This window comes from Chiloscyllium plagiosum, chromosome 15 (assembly GCF_004010195.1).
Source record: "Chiloscyllium plagiosum isolate BGI_BamShark_2017 chromosome 15, ASM401019v2, whole genome shotgun sequence".
NCBI lineage: Eukaryota > Metazoa > Chordata > Chondrichthyes > Orectolobiformes > Hemiscylliidae > Chiloscyllium > Chiloscyllium plagiosum.
The window spans coordinates 19,659,240-19,682,229 of NC_057724.1; the positions used below are offsets into that span (position 1 = coordinate 19,659,240).

The window sequence follows — 22,990 nt, forward strand, 5'->3', positions numbered from 1 at the left end:
TGATTAATCTTCAATCTAAAGTTATAAAATTGGAATCCATACACTTAAAGATTCATAGAGTCATACAGCACGGAAACAAACCTTTTGGTCCAACTAGTCCATGCCAAACATAATCCCAAACTAAACTAGTCCCACCTGCCTGCTCCTGGCCCATAGCCCTCCAAACCTTTCCTATTCACATATCCATCCAAATGTTTTTTAAACCCAGTGATTGTACCTATAACCACCACTTCCTCAGGAAGTTCATTCTACACGCAAGCCACCCTCTGTCTAAAAAATTAGCTAATCAAGGAAGATTTTAAGCTGGTTTAAAGTGAAAAGACAACTGTATTAATTAAGATGAAAAACTGCAAAGAGTGATAATCTGTCTGTGGAAAAACAGACTGGATCATTTGATCAGGTGAAGAGTGGGATTGTGACTTTCAGATTCACTTAACTGAGCAGTTTGAACAAAAGGAAGAAAGGCTCAAACAAAATGTGGACATCTGCCTATCAAGTGCCACCAACATTCTGTTTGGATTAGATCCACCTTGATTGAAATTATTGAATGATTGTGTTGGTAGAAATTCTGTCTGATGTGTTATTCTGTCAGGCTATTGTGATGAGAATGATTATAGCGAGCGTAAAGCCGTGTACTCACCTAAAGAACTCAAAATAGTGAAGAGTTGAAGAATGGTAACAATTTGTCTATCAAGCTCAAGAAAATGTATTGTGCCGACATAAGTTAACTATCTTTCCACAGGTTTATTCCCACGATTTGTCAACTTAGATTCTCTTTCTATTAACAAACAATGGTATCCAGATTTTTTTGTAATGAGTACATTGTATTGCCTCCAATATATGCTGTATGATACCTTTAGTTCACAAGATACACAAGTCTACACGTGAAAGATGCTACTTGAAAGGGAATAAGCAAGTAGTACTGGCTGATGGCACTAATCAGAAGCCAACATCATCTTCACTTATTGTAAACAGTCACATGCAGTCTAAGTGAGACCATGGTTACTGTGCGTCGTTTCATTTGCCTTACCAAAGGAAGGCAACAAATATTCACTAGAATGACTCCAGGGGCAAGAAGATTGACATATGAAGACAGGTACAGTAAGCCTACTTTACCTGTAGTTTTAAACAATATATAGCAATCTAATTAAAACAAGATTCTGAATAAACATGACAGGGAAAATTATTTCCTATGTTTGGGGAGTTGAGAATCGAAGGTTTGATAATAAGGGAATAGCATTTAGGATCGAGATGGTTGAAATATATTCATTCAAAAAATAGCAAACCTTCAGAATTCTTTATCCCTGAGCACTTAGTTATAAAGAATAATCAAAACAGAAATCAATAGATAGCGTGGGAAAGTTGAGCTTAGATAGAAAACCAGCTATGAGCTTACTGAATGGCAAAGCAGGCTTGAGTAATGGCCAAACACTTTTCCTATTTCATGAATAAATATTGCAGTGAAAATGAAAGTATGAATACATTTGTCTATTTTAATGGAAGGCATTTCATGAGTTTAAAACATTTTAAATCATAAGAGCAGATAAAGGATTTGAAACCTTGGAATTAAGAAATAAACAGACATATAGCCAACTTCCCTGAATCTCACATGAACAGTGAATGGTTGCAAACAGGGCTGTTCAAATGCTATTAGTGAAGTTTGATCACAGGAACGAGATAGAGAGGGGCAACCAGTCCCACAATGAGGAAACCGACTCCCATTGATTAATGAGTGCCTAGGAATTCTGAATAACAGGGTACTGGATAATGGGGACTTTACTGTAATCTTTCAATCAATGCAGTGGCAATTCGCACGACTGAATGCCCACATATATTGCTGCTTTGCTTTGCATATTGTTAAGTGCTGTATCCATTCAGACTTTGTGTACTTTCTTCTTACCTTGTTAACACTGGCATGTTGCTTTTAAATTTGTTCAATAGTTTTACTTCTCATCAGTATAAAGATGCAAAGTCCCAGACACCATTCCACATCCCAAACACACTTATCTACACATTCCATTCACTGTTTCCATGTGGTGAAATCATTACCATCAATACACAGAGCTCAAATTAAATAAAACCTGTCAATATCCAATACAAGACTCGTTTTGTCATTCTGACCACTAACTCAAACACTGAATTGACTGCAATATTTCATTATGCTCTTAAACCATATTTTAGAATCCCTACAGTGTGGAAACAGGCTATTCGGCCCAACAAGTCCACACCGACTCTCCAAAGAGTAACACACGCAGATCCATTCCCCTGTCCTATATCCTGTATTTACCCCTGACTAATCCCTGAACACTATGGGCAATTTAGCACGACCAATTCACCTAACCTGCGCATCTTTGGACTGAGAGTGTAAACCGGAGCACCCGGAGGAAATGGATGGACTTTACCCTTATCTAACCACAGATGTAGCTTCTTTGCTTGGGAACCCAAAATTAGATGGTAGATACAACTGCACAATACACCAGTATTCAGAGGAGTAAAATGGCTAAATGGCTCGAATGTGGTGGCACATGATGTCAACCGGTTTAATCCTGCTGGTAGCTGCACTAACTCATGGAGGCCTATCTCTTTGCCTTGCCCCACACTTAGATTTGCATGGTGCTTCTTAAGTCCTCAAGCTATATAACCAATTGTCCCGCTCAAGTGGCAAGATGTGACTCTGGTCCTTCATAGATTGCAGCTAATCACCAAAACTTAATAATAAATAATTCCCGATGAAGGGCCTATGCCTGACCTGCTGCGCTTTTCCAGCATCCCACACACACAACCAAAAATTAATAGTCTCCTCCTCTGTACTAATTTACCTTTGATACAGTTAGATACTTCATTAGTTGTTTCCATTGTAGTTATGTATTTCATCTCAAGCACCTTGAGGTGAGACCTTTAAACTCCTTTATCACTGCAAATGATTTAAATCGTTCTTATCAGAGTAGGGACAGGATCTAAACTACATTATGGCAGTTGTTTATATTTGCGTATTTTCCCTTCTTTGTACATCATCTATATTCTTTCCATTGTGACAGGCTTTTCTGATGAATTTACAATGTTGATGCATTTCCAGAGTAGAAAACCAAGCATTCGACTGCTCAATATTAATTCCTCTATTTTGTTTTCCTTTGTTTATGGTCAAGATTATATAAAATATGGAATATACCTTTGAATTCCATCAACTAATTTATATACTGGTACTTTAATGGACCAAATAAACTGACATACAATGTGAAATGGTCCTCCTGCCTTATTTTATTTGCACCATTCGCAGAATCTTCATATGTTGGAGATGAATTATCACTCATTATCATCAAACCAGGACCCAATTAACTCAGTTGATAAATACAACCAAGTTTCCACCAGGCAGTGGGGACCCCCAGTGGAGACCTCTCTACGTGGGAGTCCTCCCTCTTTCTCGCTGAGATCTGGAGTGGAGGGTGCTGCACGCAGCAGTCCCCTGCCACCGCAGATTGCGGTGATTCACGGACTCCCAACCCAATTGCTGTGCAGTCCGTGGACGATGTACATGTGGGGTGTGGGCATCTGCACTCCCTTTTCACTTTTCTTAAAGACCTTCTTTCATGTTTTCAGTTGCACTTCAAACCCATGCTCCTAACCTTTGGGTACCCAGAGCAGAGAGGGGAGGACAAGTCAGAGGAATCCTCGTAGGTCTGCTCCTAAGCCTGACCAGATTGGCTATAAACAGGTCCTGGCAGCAGGCTGTAGAGGGGGTCATTACAGTCAATTGCCTGCCCCTCTTCAGCAGTTACATTTAGACGGGGTGTCCCTAGAGAAGGAGCACGCAGTGTCTCCAAACACCCTCAAGATTTTCACGGAGAGGTGGGCACTGCAGGGTGTGGAGTGTTTTATTTCCCCCATCGACTCAATTTTGATTTAATCCCTGCCCTCCCGTTCACTTTTTTGATCACCCAGCATTGTCCTTGTTGAGAAGGGCACTGCTTGTCATTGGCTACTCAGGTTTTTCCTTTCTTCCTGGTGGTGGAATATAAATAAAGATTTCTGCACTCGTTCTTCTTCACTGTGTACTACACCTGCACAGACACAATATATGTGCGAGGGGAAAAAAAGAGAGAAAAAAAGAAAAAGAAAACAAAAATACAATGAAGCTGCCATTTCAAAGGGGCTTATTTTGGCAGAGAAAAGGAATTGAATTCTGGACTTGAGAACTGAACACAGGTCGTGGAAGGTTTTCTCTCTGTCAGTCAAGAAGAAAGCAGCAGGTGACAACACTTAAAGAATGAAAAATCAGGAAAATTTAAACTTAAAAAAGAAGTCTCGATAAAATATTCACTACTTCAATTGGTCCAAGAAACCAACTGAGACCATCATGGTCTCAGGATAAAATGTTAAGCTCCAAGGACATGCAGAGAACTTTTCCTTCATCTTCCTTTTGTACTGAACACTATCCCTTTTAGCTTTACACTTGTGTATGCAGTTGATATCATAGCTTTATTATTTTTCACAGGGTAGCAGGTAATACAATTGCTCCGTCACTCAAAAAACATTATGATTGGCTCTGTATTTCTACAGTAAAAAATAGTTCACTACATTTTAACTGGAGAAATGTAAGGATAATTTAAACCTCTATAGTGGTCACCCGACAACACTGAAAAGAGGGGAGCCAGAGCATTCGTTCGTATCTATCATAAATTATGTAAAAGTACATCACTCTTCAAATTAATTAATTTGATTTAAGTTGAAGGTACAACTGCCAGTTATTGTTGAAGTCATTTAAATTGAAAAACAGTGACATTAAAAAATGTAGCTTCGCTTTGTCTGAGCACACTAAAGTACTACTTTTACATGAGTCATTCTCATTTCTCTATTTAAATCTGCTTACTAGAGTCCTAAGAAAAAGCTATTTCGCGAGAAAGAAGGGACAAATCTAAACTCGAGGTCTCTCCACAATGTTATCCAAAGTCTATATCATGAAAACAATGGTGGATGAGCTTGATCAGCATACATTTAAACGTACAATCAGCTGATAATTATTTAACCATCCATGTTGTCAGATTGTCAGAGATTCTTTCTGCTGTGTCTTGCTTCAAATTTGCTTAATTCACAGAATCCCTACAGTGTGGAAACAGGCCCTTCAGCCCAACAAGTCCACACTAACCCTCTGAAGGGTAAGCCATCCAGACCCATTCCCCTACCATATTACTCTACATTTACCCCTGACTAATGCACCTAACTTACACATCCCTGAATACTAAGGGCAATTCAGCATGATCAATTCACCTCACCTGCACATCTTTGGATTGTGGGAGGAAGCCCATGCAGGCAGAGGGAGGATGTGCAAACTCTACACAGACAATCACCCGAGGCAGGAATCGAACCCAGTCCCTGGTGCTGTGAGGCAGCAGTGCTAACCACTGAGGCACTATGTCACCCCCTCTTACGCATTATACTATAGTCCGTAATTTGACTACCATACCAAAGTTTCACTTACCTAACTGGATTGCTGGTCAAAGAAACTCTCAGTGATTCTAAGCAGTTAAGAAGTTTATCATCAGTGATTCCAGAACGTAGCTCATGAACATATTCTTGGGATGAGAGGGTACTTTCATGCTTGCTGTTCCTCAGCCCACCCTGTAGCAAGAAACAAACAGTTACTCATCAAGCAATTGTTGATAACCTAATTATTCCAGACTCCGAAGCTCCATGTATAAAAGTTTATAATCAGTCAATTTTATAAACTGCACTTCAGAATCATAGTTGCTCAAGTTATTCCATAATATTTCTGGAATCTGGCAGATCAGATGTAAAATTACTGATTTTTTTTAAAGATACTTCCAATATATGTACATATTCATAGTACCAACAGACATTAATGATGAAATCTTGCAATAATTTCAATGAGGGATTGTTGCTGAACAAAATCAGTTTCAAATAAAAATGTAAAAGTAAAATGTTTACATTTACAAGTAATTTCCTATATGTCTATAAAGGGATCATTTTAAATAGAATATAGTGCTGCAATAATTTATTTAAAGAAAGCAAAGGTTATTTTCAAAATATTTATTGTCGTCATCACTTACAAAGTTAACAAATCTGTATTGCAGGTTGTGTGCTTTTTGTGGCTGCTGTTAACTACAGTCTCCATATTGCTCCATTTGCAATTTAATTAGTACGCAAGTCGGAACACAATGCAGGACAAGATAAAGCAGCTCAGCAGTAAAGGAAATGTTCATAAGTCATAAATTTATATTGCCACCCCTGCATGGGATCACATTTGTAAGTTTGACTGTTTGTGTATCAGTTGTTTGTAACTCAGAGGTCCCCTTCAATCAGTTTCAAAAAACAACTCTATCCTGTCAGCCGTCAGATCAATCTAGATTATATTGAATTGCATAGAAGTATAGCACACAATCAGGTCTTTTAGTTCAATTGATCCAAGTCAATGTTCACATTACCCAAGAGGGTCTTCCCACTGTATTTCATTTAAACTTATCAACTATCCCCTTTCTTTCTCCCTCGCCTGTTTATGCCACTTTTCCTTAATGTACCTCAGCCACTCATTTTGACTGTTCCTTTTGGTAGCAAAATCTATCTTCTATATACTTTCTGGGTGAGTAGTTTTTGTTTCCTGAACACCATATTTGAATTATTACTCATCATCTATGTTTCTAACCCTTTGTATTAGTCTTAATTGAATTGTAGAAAGGTCTTATTGACATCTACCTTCACCAACCAGGTTAAACTCACCACCAATGTGTCTGATAACAGAGCAACCTAAGGTCCTCAGACAGCGGTGAGTTTATCTTTGATGTTAAAGACTTCTCAAATCACCCCTCAACCTTCTCTTGCCAGAGAAAAGAGCCCGCTCATTCAATCTTTCCTGAACAATATTCCAGCTCCAATGTCATTCCTGAAGATTCTCCTGGCATATTCTCTCATGGAAGATTTCCCAAACTTTGAAATTAGATTTCTCTGAGGCAACAATAGCAGTTATGGATGTTAGATTGAGTTTTGACAGTTATGAGGCCCCTTTCAATGTTTGCATTTATTTTCAGTTACTAGGCACTGTGTCTTTTCTCTGCTTAGATAGCAGCCTGTAAAAAGGTTGGGGCACAATCTTTACATCAGATTTCAACATTTCCACCACCTCGCCCCCATCTCCCTCTCCAACCAATGTCACCCCTCCCCACCAATCAAAAATCCAAGTAAGCACCAATTTGTACTCTGGGGTCACAAAAAGACTGAGGCATGAGATGACCACGAGAGATAAAGTTTGGTCAGTCTTGCCCTTGTGCGTTTAATGACCACAAAATATAATATGGAGAACAAAACTGTTCACATGATTTCACACAAGTTTAATTTCTTAGCTGCTTTTGAATTGATTATTTCCATTCTTTAATGATTTATGTTTCTACAACGATAGATCCTTTTGCTCCTCTACATCACTCGTACAAAACAATGACTTACTGAGATAGTGCACCATGGAATCCTCAGTAATGTGGAAAAATGATCCAGAGACAGCGATAGCTGGGTATTTCAAATATTCAGTTCTCCACTCAATGGGAGTAATGTACCCCAGCCATGAAATTAGCATGCTCTTTTTGAGCCTTTATTGTGATTACTTCAGAATTTATCAAAGAGACATTTACCATGCACAGACATGTGAAAGCATTATTTCTTCGTACCACTGAAACCTTATTCTGCTTTACATTTACAATAACATACAAAAAGAAATAGGCTGGTATAAAAGCAGCAACTTTTTTTTAAAAAGGGGGTGGTGGTGTGTGGGAGATGGACAACAAGGGGAAGATACAGTGGAGCTATGAAGCCAAGAATGAAATCCATCTTGAACCCTCTGCATGAGGATTGTGAATGTAACCTGTGACAACTTTTCAAAGCAAAAATAAGATTATTTTCCACTCAGTTGGTCCTTCCATTCAGTAATTCTTCGTCATCTTCATTCTTCATTCCTCAATCATCTTCATCACTTACTCAAAAAACTTGCGCAAATTTGTGACATAAGACCTCTCCTGCACAAAGCCAAATTGATTATGCCTGATCAGTTAGTTCTTTTTCACATGAGGGTAAATCCTATCCGTAAAAACCTTCTCCAACACTTTCCCTATTACTGGTGTCAAGCTCACCAGCCTCTCATTTCCTGGATTACCCCTGTTGATCTTCTTAAACAAAATAAGATGGACCATTTTCCAGTCTTCTAGACCTTGGCTGTGGCTTAAGAGGATCCAAAGACCTCTGTCCTTCCTTGCCTCCTTCGGTATCCATATGTTCCCAAGGCCTCATCTATGTTAATGTTTGTCAAAACACTCAACACCTCTGCCGCCTTAATATAAACATGTCCAAGAATATCAACACACCACTCCCTAATGATCCATGTCCTTCTCCTTGTTGAATACCAATGCAAAGAAATCATTAAAGACATCACACATTTCCTCTGGCACCATCATAAATTCTCCTCTTTGCCCTTGAACAGACCTACACTTTCCCTCGATGTTCTCCTGTCCTACCTGTCCACCTTCCTTCCCACCAGTCTGCTCCACCCTCCCCACTGACCTATCACTATTACCTCCTCACCTGCATCCAACTATTGCCTTCCCACCCAGCCCTACCCCCACTATGTACCCCTCATTCCCCCTCCACATTCCTAATGAAGGGTTTATCCCAAAATGTTGACTCCCCTGCTCCTTGGGATACTGCCTGACCTGCTGTGCTTTTCCAGCACCAATCTTTTCACTTCTGACTCTCCTGCATCTGCAGTCCTCACTTTCTTCTAGTTTCCTTTCCTAGTTGGGCTAACTAGACACGATTTCATGAAACCTCTTGGATGCATCTATAAAATTCTGACCTACCTAAGCCCGTGGCACTAAGGGAATCCCAGTCAATATTGGAGAAGTTTAGATTAGATTACTCAGTGTGGAAACAGGCCCTTCGGCCCAACAAGTCCACACGGACCTGCCGAAGCGCAACCCACCCAGACCCATTCCACTATATTTACCCCTTCAGCTAACACTACGGGCAATTTAGCATGGCCAATTCACATAACCTGCACATTTTTGGACTGTGGGAGGAAACCCACATAGACACGGGAGAATGTGCAAACTCCACATAGACAGTCACCTGAGGTGGGAATTGAACCCGGGTCTCTGGTGCTGTGAGGCAGCAGTGCTAACCACTGGGCCGCCATGCCGCCCACAAATGAGAGTCTCTGGTGTTGCGAGGGAGCAGTGCTAACCACTGTGCTGCCCCAACTGAGCCACATTAGCAACTTAACTGGTTACCATAACTTGGTTTTGGTGACTCTAGGAGCATACTCAGGATTGTTTAGTCATTGTTACTCAATTGGAGAATTGCAACTAATGGTGGGTGTTTTATGTTGGATTTTGTAGGGAGGGGAGAGCGGGTTGAATTTGGTCTCGTGAAGAACTGAAGGAACATGCTGGATTTGATCAGCCGATCACTGCAGCGTACAGCTCACACTCCTGGCCTTGAAAGGCGCACGTGAAGTTACTCAGTTGTGAATCATTTTGGACTGAAAGCAGCATCCTGTTAGTGGGAAACATGCTTCTGCAATCACTTTTCCTTAACCTGTTGACATTTTTGAGAGATGTTTTCCCTGGGTCAATAGAGGTGGGCTTGGATACATTCACAATGAGCAACTTTCCTGCTACCCATCCCCCCACCTCAGCCCAACCTCCGTCCACCAATCTCTCCTCGTCTCCATCCATTGAACTTTCCAAAATGATGGCTCATTACCCATGTGCACTCCATAACCCGTGCGCATGACACTTTCCCTTCGGATCGAATGGTCGTCATGTGGCCTTGGAAGTGGTGACCATTTGGAGTCACCGCTGCGCGGCTGGGTCAGTCAGTCAGTCCAGAGATTGGCCAACCTTGATCAATCCACACTCACCACATACTCTCCAGATAAGGACCAGGAAACTGGATAAAATCACTCACAACAACAATCTTGTTTCCTTTACATCTTTCCCGATCTGCTTACATATCTGTTCCTCTATTTCCTGCTGTCTAATTTGAGGACAATAGGATAACCTCAGCATAGTGACTGTACCTTTGTTATTCCCGAGTTCTACCCAATGGCCTCGTTGAATGAATGCTCCCAGATGTGCTCTCTTAGTGCAGCTGCAGGAATTGTACTAATCCAATTGTTACTTGCTCACCTACTACCATTCACAAGATAATGTGGCTAGATACAGAGACATACAGCACAGAAGATGTCTTTCAGCCCATCAAGTCTGAGCTGACTTTTCAACATCAATCCCAATTCATCTGACCAATCAATTCTTGGATTGCTTAACTCTGTAACATACTGCTTTCTTTGTCTGGACATACTTAGGGATGATAACGGAGGAGTTTAGGACACGAGCTGGAATGAGTGATTCAGTGAGGTTGACTTTGTCAGACTGTTAATAAAATGAAAAACAGTATAGTCAATTTCTGATTAATCCCTTTGAAATGTGGAAATGGAACAATTTTCACCTGTCCTTGAACAGGTCTTACTCAGCAAGTCGTAAATAAGAATTTTGGAAGCGTTCTGTTAAATAGTAAGATGGACATTAACAAGATGGTTTTATGCCCAAGTGGAAAAACGTTCCATTTGTTTCATACAAATTATACCATTAGATTGCTGCCATGTTTACATGCCAGCGTGTTCATTTGAACACTATCATTAGTTCATTACCTTTGTCATTCAGAGCTTGTGAACTGAGTCCAAAACCTTAAAACGATAGATTCCTTACACACACTTGATAATAAACACTGCCATCTACTGCACCGCATAGTAGAACCAGGATATGAAAGGAAGATCGAACATGAAATAAAAGTGTAATATCATTGCTCAAGTAAATTCCAACGCACAATCACTTGACCATACCATTCTGAGCCAGAAAGTTCTAGCGATCACTTAAGACTTTTTTCCATCAATATGAATTGCCTAACAAAAAACATTTGCAATTCATATATTCTATAAGTCATTTAATAGATGCATTTACTAAAAATCTCCAATGTGAGCCTTTATGAAAACAAAAGGAAGTTGCAGACATAAAGCATTTTTTACTTAAAAACAGACTGGGTAGATATTAAGAAATCTTTTAACTTCACTCCATTACTTTAGCAGAAGATTGGAGGTAATGCTCAAGAAATGGACTAATCATTGTTTCTAATGTTTGAACTAGAATGCCCCTCATTTTCCATTCAAGTTATGGTGGGAGGTCAGAACTCCTGGAGGTATTTCTGATAAACACTTCTCAGGAGTTTGACTATTTATATCACTCAAGATCTTTGAAGTTATGTTTTTGTCAACATCACAAGTCAGGTTTTCATTAAATATAACTTGAACACTATAAAGCGAAAGAACATGGGTAGATCCTAATCAAGAGGTTTTAATGACATTAATGTAAACTGCTAAATACTAAACAGACAATTAATTAATTTCATTTCAGGTTAATGAGTGTTCGTAAAAAAAAACAATTGTTCATAATCACATCCTCTATTAGTTTTGATATCAGAAAGTGGCTAATCATCCAAAGTTGAAATATATCAAAATGAAATGAAACATCACCCCACATTTGTAGAAGTTGCATTTCTTTCCCTTTAGCTTACAGTCATGCTTGCTGAGTTTCCAGAAATTGTTCAGCACCTGATGTGAGTGGCTAATCCATACTCAGTCTGAGCAGTGTTGCCCAATAGAAATTGCTGATTTGCAATTATTACCGTGGTAATATTGCTTTTGTTCTATGCATTAATATTAGCAGAAAACAGATTACAAGCACAATATGAATGAAGTTACATCACATATACATTTACTTAGCCTTTACCACCATTTACTAAACAAGGAGGAAAATTAACGTAAAAGACTTAGACACACTATCTTTAATATTGTTACCAAAACAATTCGGGTGATAGCATCACAGATGTACAGCATGGAAGCAGACCCTTCAGTCCAACCCATCCATGCCGACCAGATATCCTAACCTAATTTAGTCACATTTGACAGCACTTGGCCCATATCCCTCAAAACTTGTCCTACTCATAGATCCACCCAAATGCCTTTTAAATGTTGTAATTGAACCAGCCACCATCACTTCCTCTGGCAGCTCATTCCATACACGCACCACTCTACACGTGAAAATGTTTCCGCATAGGTCCTTTTTAAATCTTTCACCTCTCACCCTAAACCGATACCCTCTAATTCTGGACTCCCCCACCCAAGGCAAAATATCTTGTCTATTTACCCTATCCATACCCCTCATGATTTTATAAACCTCTGTAAGGTCAACCCTCTGCCTCCTGTGCTCCAGGGAAATCAGCCCCAGCCTGTTCAGTCTCTCGCTGTAGCTCAAATTCTCCAACACTAGCAACGTCCTTGTAAATCTTTCCTGAACCCTTTCAAGTTTCATAACACTGTTCTGATAGGAGAGAAACCAAAATTGCACTCAATATTCCAAAAGTGCCCTCACCAATGTCCTGTACAGCCGCAACATAACCTCCTATCTCTTATACTCAATGCTCTGACCAAAAAAGGAAAGAATACTAAATGTTTCACTATGTTATCTACCTGCGACGCCACTTTCAAGGAACTATGAACCTGCACTGCGAGGTCTCTTTGTTCAGCAACACTCCCCAGGATCTTACCATTAAGTGCATAAGTCCTGTTCAGATATGTTTCTCCAAAATGCAGCAACTCACATTTATCTACATTAAGGTCTATCTGCCACTCCTCAGCCCACTGGCCCATCTGACCACGATCCTGTTGTATTCTGAGGTAACCATCTTCGCTGTCAAGAAGACTTGCATCTTTGGTGTCATCTGTAAACTTACTAACAAGACATCCAATGTTCACATCCAAATCATTTATAGAAATGACAAAAAGCAGTGGACACAGCACCAATACTTATGGCACACTACTGGTCACAGGCATCCGGTCTGAAAAACAACCCTCCACCACCACCCTGTCTTCTATCTTCAAGGCAGTTTTGTATCCAACTGGCTAGTTCTCCCTGTATTCCATGAGATCTAACCTTGCTAACTAATCTACCATGAGGAACCTTGTTTAATACCTTACTGAAGTCCATATACATCATGCTCACCGTTCTGCCCTCATCAATCATCGTTGTTACTTCTTCAAAAAACTCAACCAAGTTCCCGAGACACTATTTCCCACACACAAAGCCATATTGACTATCCCTAATCAGTCATTGCCTTTCCAAATGCATGTACTCAAACTACTGGACCTGTGCCTCACAACACACTTCACATTCAACAATCAAATACATGAACAAATCAACGGCACACCCATGAGCTCACCCATCTCTGGACTCATAGTAGAAGTGGTAATGCAAAGATTAGAACAAACAGTCTTACCGCAAATTCAACCCAAACTCTGGGTCAGATATGTGGATGACACTTTTGCAATCATTAAAAACACAAAGAGAGAATACACATCGGATCATCAACGCCACACTCACAGGAATCCAATTCACTAGAGAGGAAGAAAAGGACAACCAACTCCCATTCCTAGACGTGAGGGTACAGAGAACATCTAACGGAGAATTCACCACAAAGGTATACAGGAAATCCACAAACACAGACCAAGTCCTAAACTACGAAAGCAACCACCCCAACACAACCCCAAGTTGCATCAAGACACTGTTCAAAAGGGCCACAACACACTGCAGTACACCAGAACTGCAAAAACAGGAAGAAGAACACCTATACAATGTATTCGCCAAAAACGGATACCCCCGCAATTTCATCAACAGATGCCTAAGGGAAAGACAACGGAATGAGGACATGCCGCAACCCAAAGGCCTAGCAACACTACCATACATCAAGAGCATTTCCGAACTGACAGCCAGACCACTGCGACCACTCGGACTCATAACAGCACACAAACCAACAGCCACTCTCAGACAACAACTCACCAGAACGAAGGACCCAGCATGAGCAAAACCAATGTAGTGTACAAAATCCCATGCAAGGACTGCACAAAACACTACATAGGACAAACATGAAGACAGCTAACGATCGGCATCCATGAACACCAACTAGCCACGAAACGACACGACCAGCTATCCTTAGTAGCCACACATGCAGATGACAAGCAACATGAGTTCGACTGGGACAACACTACTATTATAGGACAAGCCAGACAGAGAACAGCCAGGGAATTCCTAGAGGCATGGCAGTCATCCACAGATTCAATCAATAAGCACATCGATCTGGACCCAATATACTGACCACTGCAACTGACAGCTGGAACTGACAACCGGAAGTGACAGATTCAAACCACTACAAATGCTGGAGGAAAGATCACAGAAGCACTTCACAGGAGGCTCCCTAGCACTGAGGATGTCACCAAGACAGGGGATGAAACGTCTGCAACACAAATTCCCAGCTCGGCGAACAGAACCACAACAACTAGCATCCGAGCTACAAATCTTCTCACAAACTTTGACCTCATTTAGTATCTCCCCCACCTCCCGTGGTTCCATGCATAGACTGCCTTGCTGATCTTTGATGCGCCGTATTGTCTCCCTAGTTATCCTTTTGTCCTTCAGGTATTTATAAAATCCCTTTGGATTATTCTTAACCCTATTTGCCAAAGCCATCTCAGGTTCCCTTTCTGCCCTCCTGATTTCCCTCAAATATAATCCTACTGCCTTGAAACTCTTCAAAGGATTCACTCGATCTCTCCTGTCTACATCTGACATATGTTTCCTTCTTTTTAACCAAAACCTCAGTTTCTCTAGTCATCCAGCATTTCCTACACCGATCAGCCTTGCCTTTCACCCAAATAGGAACATAATGTCTCTGACTCTCGTTACCCCATTTTTGAAGGTTTCCCATTTTCCAGCCTTCCCTTTACCTGAGAACATCTGCCCCCAATCAACTTTTGCCGAATACTGTCAAAAATCAGCCTTCCTTCAATTTAGAACTTCAACTTTTAGATCTGATTTATCCTTTCCATCATTATTTTAAAACTAATAGAATTATGGTTGCTGGCCCCAAAATGCTCCCCTTCTGACATCTCGGTCACCTACCCTGCTTTATTTCCCAAGAGTAGGTCAAAATTTGCACCTTCTCCAATAAGTACATCCATGAACTGAATCAAAGTTTTCTTGTACACACTTAACAAATTCCTCTCCGTCTAAACTCTTAACCCTATGGCAGTCCCAGTCTACATTCGGAAAGTTAAATTCCCTACCATTACCATTCTATTATTCTTACAGATAACTGAGATCTTACAATTTTGTTTCTCATTTCCTGCTGACTACAGTGGGGGGGATCTATAATACAATCTCAATAAGATGATACAATTGTTGTACATAAGCATATAGCATGTGACCACAGAATGATGAAATTACATGCCCACCAACTGTATCTAATTAACTAATCATCAATTCTAAATCAATTATTAGCAACTAGAATGCAAGTAGTCACATGGAATCATAGAATAGAATTATAGAAGGTTTAAAACATAAGGTTGCTATTTGCCCTATTGTCTCCAATCTAATTTGCTCTAAGAGCTATTCGGCAAGTCCCACTCCTGCAGGTTTTTTATGCCATGCCAAATTTCTCTTCAGATTATTATCTAATTTCACTTTTTAAAGATATATTTGTATTTGTATCCAACACACTATCAAGCAAGATTATAATTCAGATCCTAACCACTTGTGTGAAGATGTTTCTCCATATGGGGTGGCACGGTGGCTCAGTGGTTAGCACTGCTCCTTCACAGCACTCTTGTTAAACTCCAGCCTCAGGCAACTGTCTGTGCAGAGTTTACACATTCTCCCATTATCTCCAAGGGTTTCCTCTCGGTACTCTGGTTTCCTCCTACAGTCCAAAGATGTGCAGGTTGGGTGGATTGGCCATGTTAAATAACCCATACTATCCAGGGATGAGCAGACTGGTGGATTAACCATGGGAAGTGTAAGGTAATCGGGATAGGGTAGTGTGGGGTGGGTCTGGATGGGATGCTCTTCACAGGGTCAGTGTGGATTCGATAGACAGAATGGCCTGCTTCCACACTGCAGGGATTCTATGAAAAGCTGTGGAATAAGGGGTGGGAAACTATCTGAACTGCTCATGTGATGAGTTACCTTTAACCAAGTGTACTAAATGGTCTCATTTTCTGCTGCACTACTTAGGAACATAAAAACAGGAGTAAGTCATTCAGTCTCTCTAGCCTCTACCACCATCCACTGTAATTATGGCTGCTCTGTGGCCTCGTTGAGAGAATCCCTACAGTACAAAAAGAGTCTGCACTGACCCTGGACATTACAGGGCAATTTTCAGCCTGACCAATCTATTTCACCTGCACATTTTTGGACTGTGGGAGGAAACCAGAGCACCCAGAGGAAACCCACACAGACACAGGGAGAAAGTGCAAACACCATATAGACAATCGCCGCGGGTGGAATTGAGCCTGGTTTATTGGCACTTTGAGGCAGCAGTGCTAACCATTGAGCCACCATGCCGTCGAATTCCAAGTTCCTGGCTTTGGCCCATATCTCTTGATACATTTGCTTAAAAAATAAAATGTTATCAATTTCAGATTTAAAGTTAACTACTGGCCTCGTATCAGCTAATGTTTGTGGAAGAGAGCTCTAAACTTCAAGTTTATCACAAATCAAAATCTTATTTCTGCAGTTTAGTCAACAGAAAAATAATCTAACTTTGAATTTCTGTCTTGATTTACACTCAACTATCATTTGAGATTTAATTACTCTATTTCTTTGCTGAACTTCCACCCATTTAAAACAACAGTTTTTCCAATGCATTGCTTTATCAATGTTAAATGCTCAACTCGCTCCAAAACCTCCACCCCTCACAGAGATTGTCTGTTGGCTCTCTTTTCTTTCTTAAGTAACAGGTAACCTGATTAAGGAGCAGTGCTCCGAAAGCTGGTAATTCCAAATAAACCTGTTGGATTATAACCTCGTGCTGTGCAATTTTTAACTTTGCCCACCTCAGTCCAACACTGGCGCCGCCATATCATAGCAATCAAAAGTAGTCATTAACTGTGTCAACTAAATAGACATCCACAATTTGTTCTAGTTATGGCGTCCGACTCTTCCTCCTTTCAAAACATACAGCCTTTCCAAGTTTCATCATACCACTGCATTGAGAATTTCAATAAAAAGCACATTTCCTTCCACGCTTAAGTTGTTAACTTACACAGTTAAGATTTTCTTTGGTTTCCTTTTGGAAACCCAATATCAGGGTTAAATGAGGTTAGAACCTCAGACAGTATGGTGTAGAGAGACTTAGTAGCATATTTTCCCCAAGTTGGCCAATTAGTGATCAAAGGACAGGTTTGCTATTCAGTTAAGGAGAGCTGGTAGTGTGAGGCTAAAGGATTAATATAATACTCTGCAAAAACTGAGAAACAGCAACCTGCCTTTTCAGGTTTTTCTTAAATAAAAAAAAGTAGCCATATTCTGGTGGAAGAGCCACTCAAGTCAGCCTTGAGTACGAACTCACCACTCTGCCACCAGGATGTTGCTTCCAAACAGCTGGTGAATCAATGGTCAGAGATTGAAAGTCAGCCAATAATAAATGGTTATCTGCCACTTGTGGTCACAAAGCATCATTACCCTCAATGCTGCCTCTGAGACAATGATTTGGGGCAGCAACTTTCTTGCCAGTCTGTGTCAAGAGTCTCGCCCACGATTATCCTGCAAATCAGACATAACATTTTTAGTGTATATACTGTATACACTAAAAATGAAATTGATATCTATGGGGTGTAGGTTTGCTCGCTGAGCTGTAGGTTTGATATCCAAACGGTTCATTACCTGGCTAGGTAACATCAGTGGCGAACTCCAAGTGAAGCAAAGCTGTTGTCTCCTGCTTTCTATTTATATGTTTGTCCTGGATGGGTTCCTGGGGTTTGTGGTGATTTCATTTTCTGAGGGGTTGATAGATGGTATCTAGATCTATGTGTTTGTTTATGGCGTTGTGGTTGGAGTGCCAGGCCTCTAGGAATTCTCTGGCATGTCTTTGCTTAGCCTGTCCCAGGATAGATGTGTTGTCCCAGTCAAAATGGTAGCTTTTTTCCTCCGTGTGTAGGGCTATGAGGGAAAGAGGGTCATGCCTTTTTGTGGCAAGCTGGTGTTCGTGTTTCCTGGTGGCTAACTTTCTTCCTGCTTGTCCTACGTAATGTTTGTGGCAGTCCTTGCATGGAAGTTTGTAGACGACGTTGGTTTTGTCCATGGGTTGTACTGGATCTTTTAAGTTTGTTAGTTTTTGTTTGAGAGTGTTGGTGAGTTTGTGTGCTACTCGGATTCCAAGGGGCCTTAGTAGTCTGGCTGTCATTTCTGAAACTTCTTTGATGTATGGTAAGGTGGTTAGGGTTTCTGGCTGTGTTTGGTCTGCTTGTCGTGGTTTGTTCTTGAGGAATCTGCGGACTGTATTTTTTGAGTATCCGTTCTTCTTGAATACGTTGTATAGGTGGTTCTCTGTTTTCCGAAGTTCGTCTCTGCTGAAGTGTGAGATGGCTCGTTGTAATAGTGTTCTAATACAGCTTCGTTTGTGTGTGTTGGGATGGATGCTGGTGTAATTAAGTATTTGGTCAGTGTTTGTCGATTTTCTGTATACGCAGGTTTGTAGTTCTCCGTTGTCCGTTCTTTCGACTGTGACATCCAGGAATGAGAGTTTGTTGCCGGTTTCTTCCTCCTTGGTGAACTTTATGCCTGTGAGGGTGTTGTTGATTATGTTAAATGTCTCTTCTATTTGGTTTCATTTTGTGATGTCAAAAGGAGTCATCTACGTAGCGGACCCAGATTTTTGGTTTGATGGTTGGTAGGGCTGGTTGTTCTAGTCTTTGCATTACCGCTTCTGCTACGAATCCTGATAGCGGAGATCCCATGGGTGTGCCGTTGGTTTGTTTGTAGATTATGTTGTTGAAGGTGAAGGGGGTGGTGAGGCACAGGTCCACTAGCTTCATGATGTTTTCGTTGGTAATGTGATTGATGGTGATTGGGGTGTTTGTGATGGTCTCTTCTAGCCAGGTAATGAAACGTCTGGATATCAAACCTACAGCTCAGCGAGCAAACCTCCACCCTAAACCTCAACCTGAGCTACAAACCTTCACAATCCTTGCATTGATATCTATTTCTGAAGGTTTACCTTGCTGTCTTGAGCTTCACCAATATTTATGCACAACTTACATGAGTTAGGCAAATACAATCAATATAATAGCACCGGCAAATGAATTATTTCATTTAAAGTTCAAAACAACAGGATAAATTCAGTGAAAGTATTAGTAAACAACTTCTGTCCACTTTTGATATTTTCTAATCAAGAAAGAATATAACCACTGAATCACCGTATCCCACATATAAAAGATTAGTTATTTTAACTACAATCAAAAAATGTGCTATGCAAAGCTTTTCAAGTTGTGCCAATACAGAACTTGAATTTCAGTGAACAATTCAAGCACATGAACTTAAGCAGGTAATTATAGTAATTTTCTAACATATTTCTATTTGGAAAATAGAGGATTAGCTATAATTTTAATGTAATAAAACTAATTAACATTTTGGCAAATTAAGTTTTTATTCAAATACAAATTGAAAATGTAATCTTACATTAGAAAGTTACTGAACACTGAAAAAGGGCACAAATTCAATGGTCTAATAAGAACCCAATGCTGTTGTTGAGAAAAGCTGCCCCATTTCATCATTATTTATGTAACTGCAGTTTAATTTTGATGTAAATCCAGGCAATTTTAAACAATCTCTTCAAATAGATTTGGATATGCCAGTGTTCGACTGGGATATACAAAGTTAAAAATCACAGAACCCCAAGTTATAGTTCAACAGGTTTATTTGGAAGCACTAGCTTTCGGAGTGCTGCTCCTTCATCAAGGGGTTATGGAGTATAAGATCATAAGACACAGAATTTATAACAAAAGTTTACAGTGTGATGTAACTGAAATTATATATTGAAAAGTACCTGGATTGTTTGTTAAGTCTCTTATCTTTTAGAATGTACATATTGGTTTCAGTTCTTTGATTTGTAAATCGCAGAACTTTTTTTAAAGTTACATTCTCAAGTGAACTTTAACAATTTTTTAACAATCTTCAAATAGATCTATACCAGCTACTTTTATCAATATACATACACTTGTGCTTTTACAGGAAAACCTAAATTTCACACTGTGATAATGCCCCTTTATGGAACAGATTTCTCTGGAATATGACAGCAAATGAAAGGCAGCTTGTGTCTTGTAAATTCCCATATGGTCAAGCTACCTGACTGATAAACAACAGTAAATAATGCATAAAGTAGAATTTAACAATGGGAGTGGGAGTGGAGGAGGAGCTTGCTTGTTTGACTCTGTTTCAGAAAACACAAGCTGCACATGCCAAATTCAGCTGAAATTTTCAGTTCCGACTAAAAGCTCTATAACTGTTGATAACTAAAGACTTCACTCAATGAAATGCACTTCTGGGATAACCAAGTTTAGGGAAAAGTGAGCAGAAGAGGGAGAATTGTATTGAACTAATCCATAAATGTGGTATATTTGGAGCAGATTTGAAGGAGCAACCTTACTAGAATTAATGGAAGGCCCTACGTATCTCAAACCTTATCTAGATCAGTGAAACAGTACTCAGAACAAGTGGTTAATCTTCCAATTTCTGACAACTCTCTCATATGAATTTTTATTTTGGAGATTTAAGACAAATTGGTACAGAAGGAAATCTCACACAAACGTTCAGCTTATAAATTACTTCTAATATCTTCAATAACAGTTTTCTGATTTCCAAGAGAATGTTACTGGCTGAGCCAAGATCATGACATCTATCTATATACATTGCTACAATCTTCATGAGGACCAGTAACTTGCCAAGAGAAAACTGACCACCCAGTAATTAACTTGAAGGACTATGCTACTATGACACAAGATTTTATGTTAAGCAAATTCAAACTTTTCTTGTAAAAATGGAATACACAGTTGACTAAGTTTGGCAAGACTCAATGAGCAGAAATCAAGTCGCATTTCTCTTCCCAATTCCCATTAGGAATTCTCTTATTGGAATACTGTGTGCAATTTTGGTCTCCCTTCCATAGGATGGATGTTGTGAAACTTGAAAGGGTTCAGAAAACATTTACAAGGATGTTGCCAGGGTTGGAGGGTTTGAGTTGCAGGAAGAGGCTGAATAGCCTGGGGCTGTTTTCTAAGGAGCATCAAAGAATGAGGGGTAAACTAAGAGAGGCTTATGAAATCATGAAGGACATGGATAGGGACAAAAGACAAGATAATTTCCCTGGACTCCAGAACTAGAGGGCACGGGTTTCGGGTGAGAGAGGAAAGATTTAAAAGGGACCAAAGGGACAATTTTATCATGCAGAGGGTGGTGCATGTACAGAATGAGCTGCCAGAGGAAGTGGAGGAGGCTGGTACAATTACAACATTTAAAAGGCATCCAGATGGGTATATGAATAGGAAGGGTTTAGATGGATATGGGTCAAATGCTGGCAAATAGGACTAGATTAATTTAGGATATCTGGTCATCATGGACGAGATGGACTGAAGGATCTGTTTCCATGTTGTACATCTCTACGACTCAGAGGTTTTGAAGGTCCATTCTTTTAAACCTGGAAGGAGAAGTCAAAGTGTGCCACATAACTCTGGAATTCACTTTGATTTCTCATCAGTGTTCCAATTTGTGGGGATCCATCCATTATTTGGCCAAGTGGCCCTTCAAAATCTCAAGTGCAGACCTCTCATTCTTAATCTCTCACTGCACTTATGGTCAAAGACTTAAAAATTAGTAACATTCCTGTTCTAATTGGATAAGTGTTTGTGTCTGTCCAAAGCTAGGTCAAAGATTAATTTTTCCCAGACTGTTCCAAAGCGTTTTCAATAAGGGCCAACAATAGATTTCTTCCTGTAGTTCAAAGACAGACAAATCACCCAGCTTCTTTTCCCCTCTCAAATTTTGTCCCAAACTCAGTGGAAACTCCTATTTGTATTTTGTGTGGTGAAGAGTGAAGTCAGTTTATTCTCCATTTAATATGTAAACCTAGCTAACATTGATCATCTTTGCTCCTTCAACTCACAGTGAACAACAAATGACCGAAGACCAAAGTAGTAACTATATGTCTGTTATATTATGGGTTGAAAGAAGAGTCTGCAGCTCGATTCTAAACACTGGTTTCCCTATCATCTTCTCCATTTCACATGAAACACCAGAGCCCTGAGTCAAATTCACAGGGATTACAGAATTGGTAAGGTGCGGAAGGAGGCCATTCAGCCCACTGTCTCTGCACTGGCCCTCGGGACATTTTAACTTGCTGCCAATAGAAATACTAACTAGCTATCTTAGACTTCAACAGGGAAAGGTATTAGCACGATTCTTTAAACATTTTTGTGGACTCCAAGAGGCTTAAGTATTCTTATTTTGGGAACAATAGCTGTGATTGTCCTCAAATGTCATCATTAGTCACTTTCATTCAGCAACACAATGCTTCTCATTGATATGAACTAATTACCATCCAAGAAGATGACAACATCATTAGTAAAGCAGGTGACATTTCGGCCTCGGCGACAAACTAAGGAACTCTGACAGTGATTTCCTTGTGCTGCGATCATTGAACTCCAGAAGAAACACCACAACCACTAACCTCTCTCCTCCCCACCCACTAAATTCTCACTGGCTCTAATTTTGCTCAGTCTCTTTGATACTGAGTCAAAATGCTACCCTGACACTGAGGACAGTCACTCTTAGCTCACCCCTGTCGTTCAGTCATTTTGTCTAAGTTTAGACCATTACTCTGACAACCATGAAATGACCCGAAGTGGAATCCAAACCGCATGTCAATAAGCAGCTTATTCATTTGCTGGTGCTGCTTCATTACACTGTCTACTACCCCTTTTCGCAGTTAACAAAGACAATTGCAGTAGGTGATGCTAAAGACTCAAATTCTATTGAAGATGGACAAGCAGCAAAATTGA

The 22,990-nt window shown here is 40.1% G+C and overlaps 1 protein-coding gene across 4 annotated transcripts in view; it reads right to left on the reverse strand.

The window, feature by feature from the left end:
- The window catches only part of diaph2 (diaphanous-related formin 2), a 734,120-nt gene that overhangs the window by 497,783 nt on the left and 213,347 nt on the right, over window positions 1–22,990 (reverse strand). For all 4 annotated transcript variants that reach the window (XM_043704499.1, XM_043704498.1, XM_043704500.1 and 1 more), the window contains one exon: window positions 5,477–5,616. In XM_043704499.1, coding sequence (XP_043560434.1) covers window positions 5,477–5,616 — 140 coding nt within the window. The remainder of the gene's footprint in view (window positions 1–5,476; window positions 5,617–22,990) is intronic.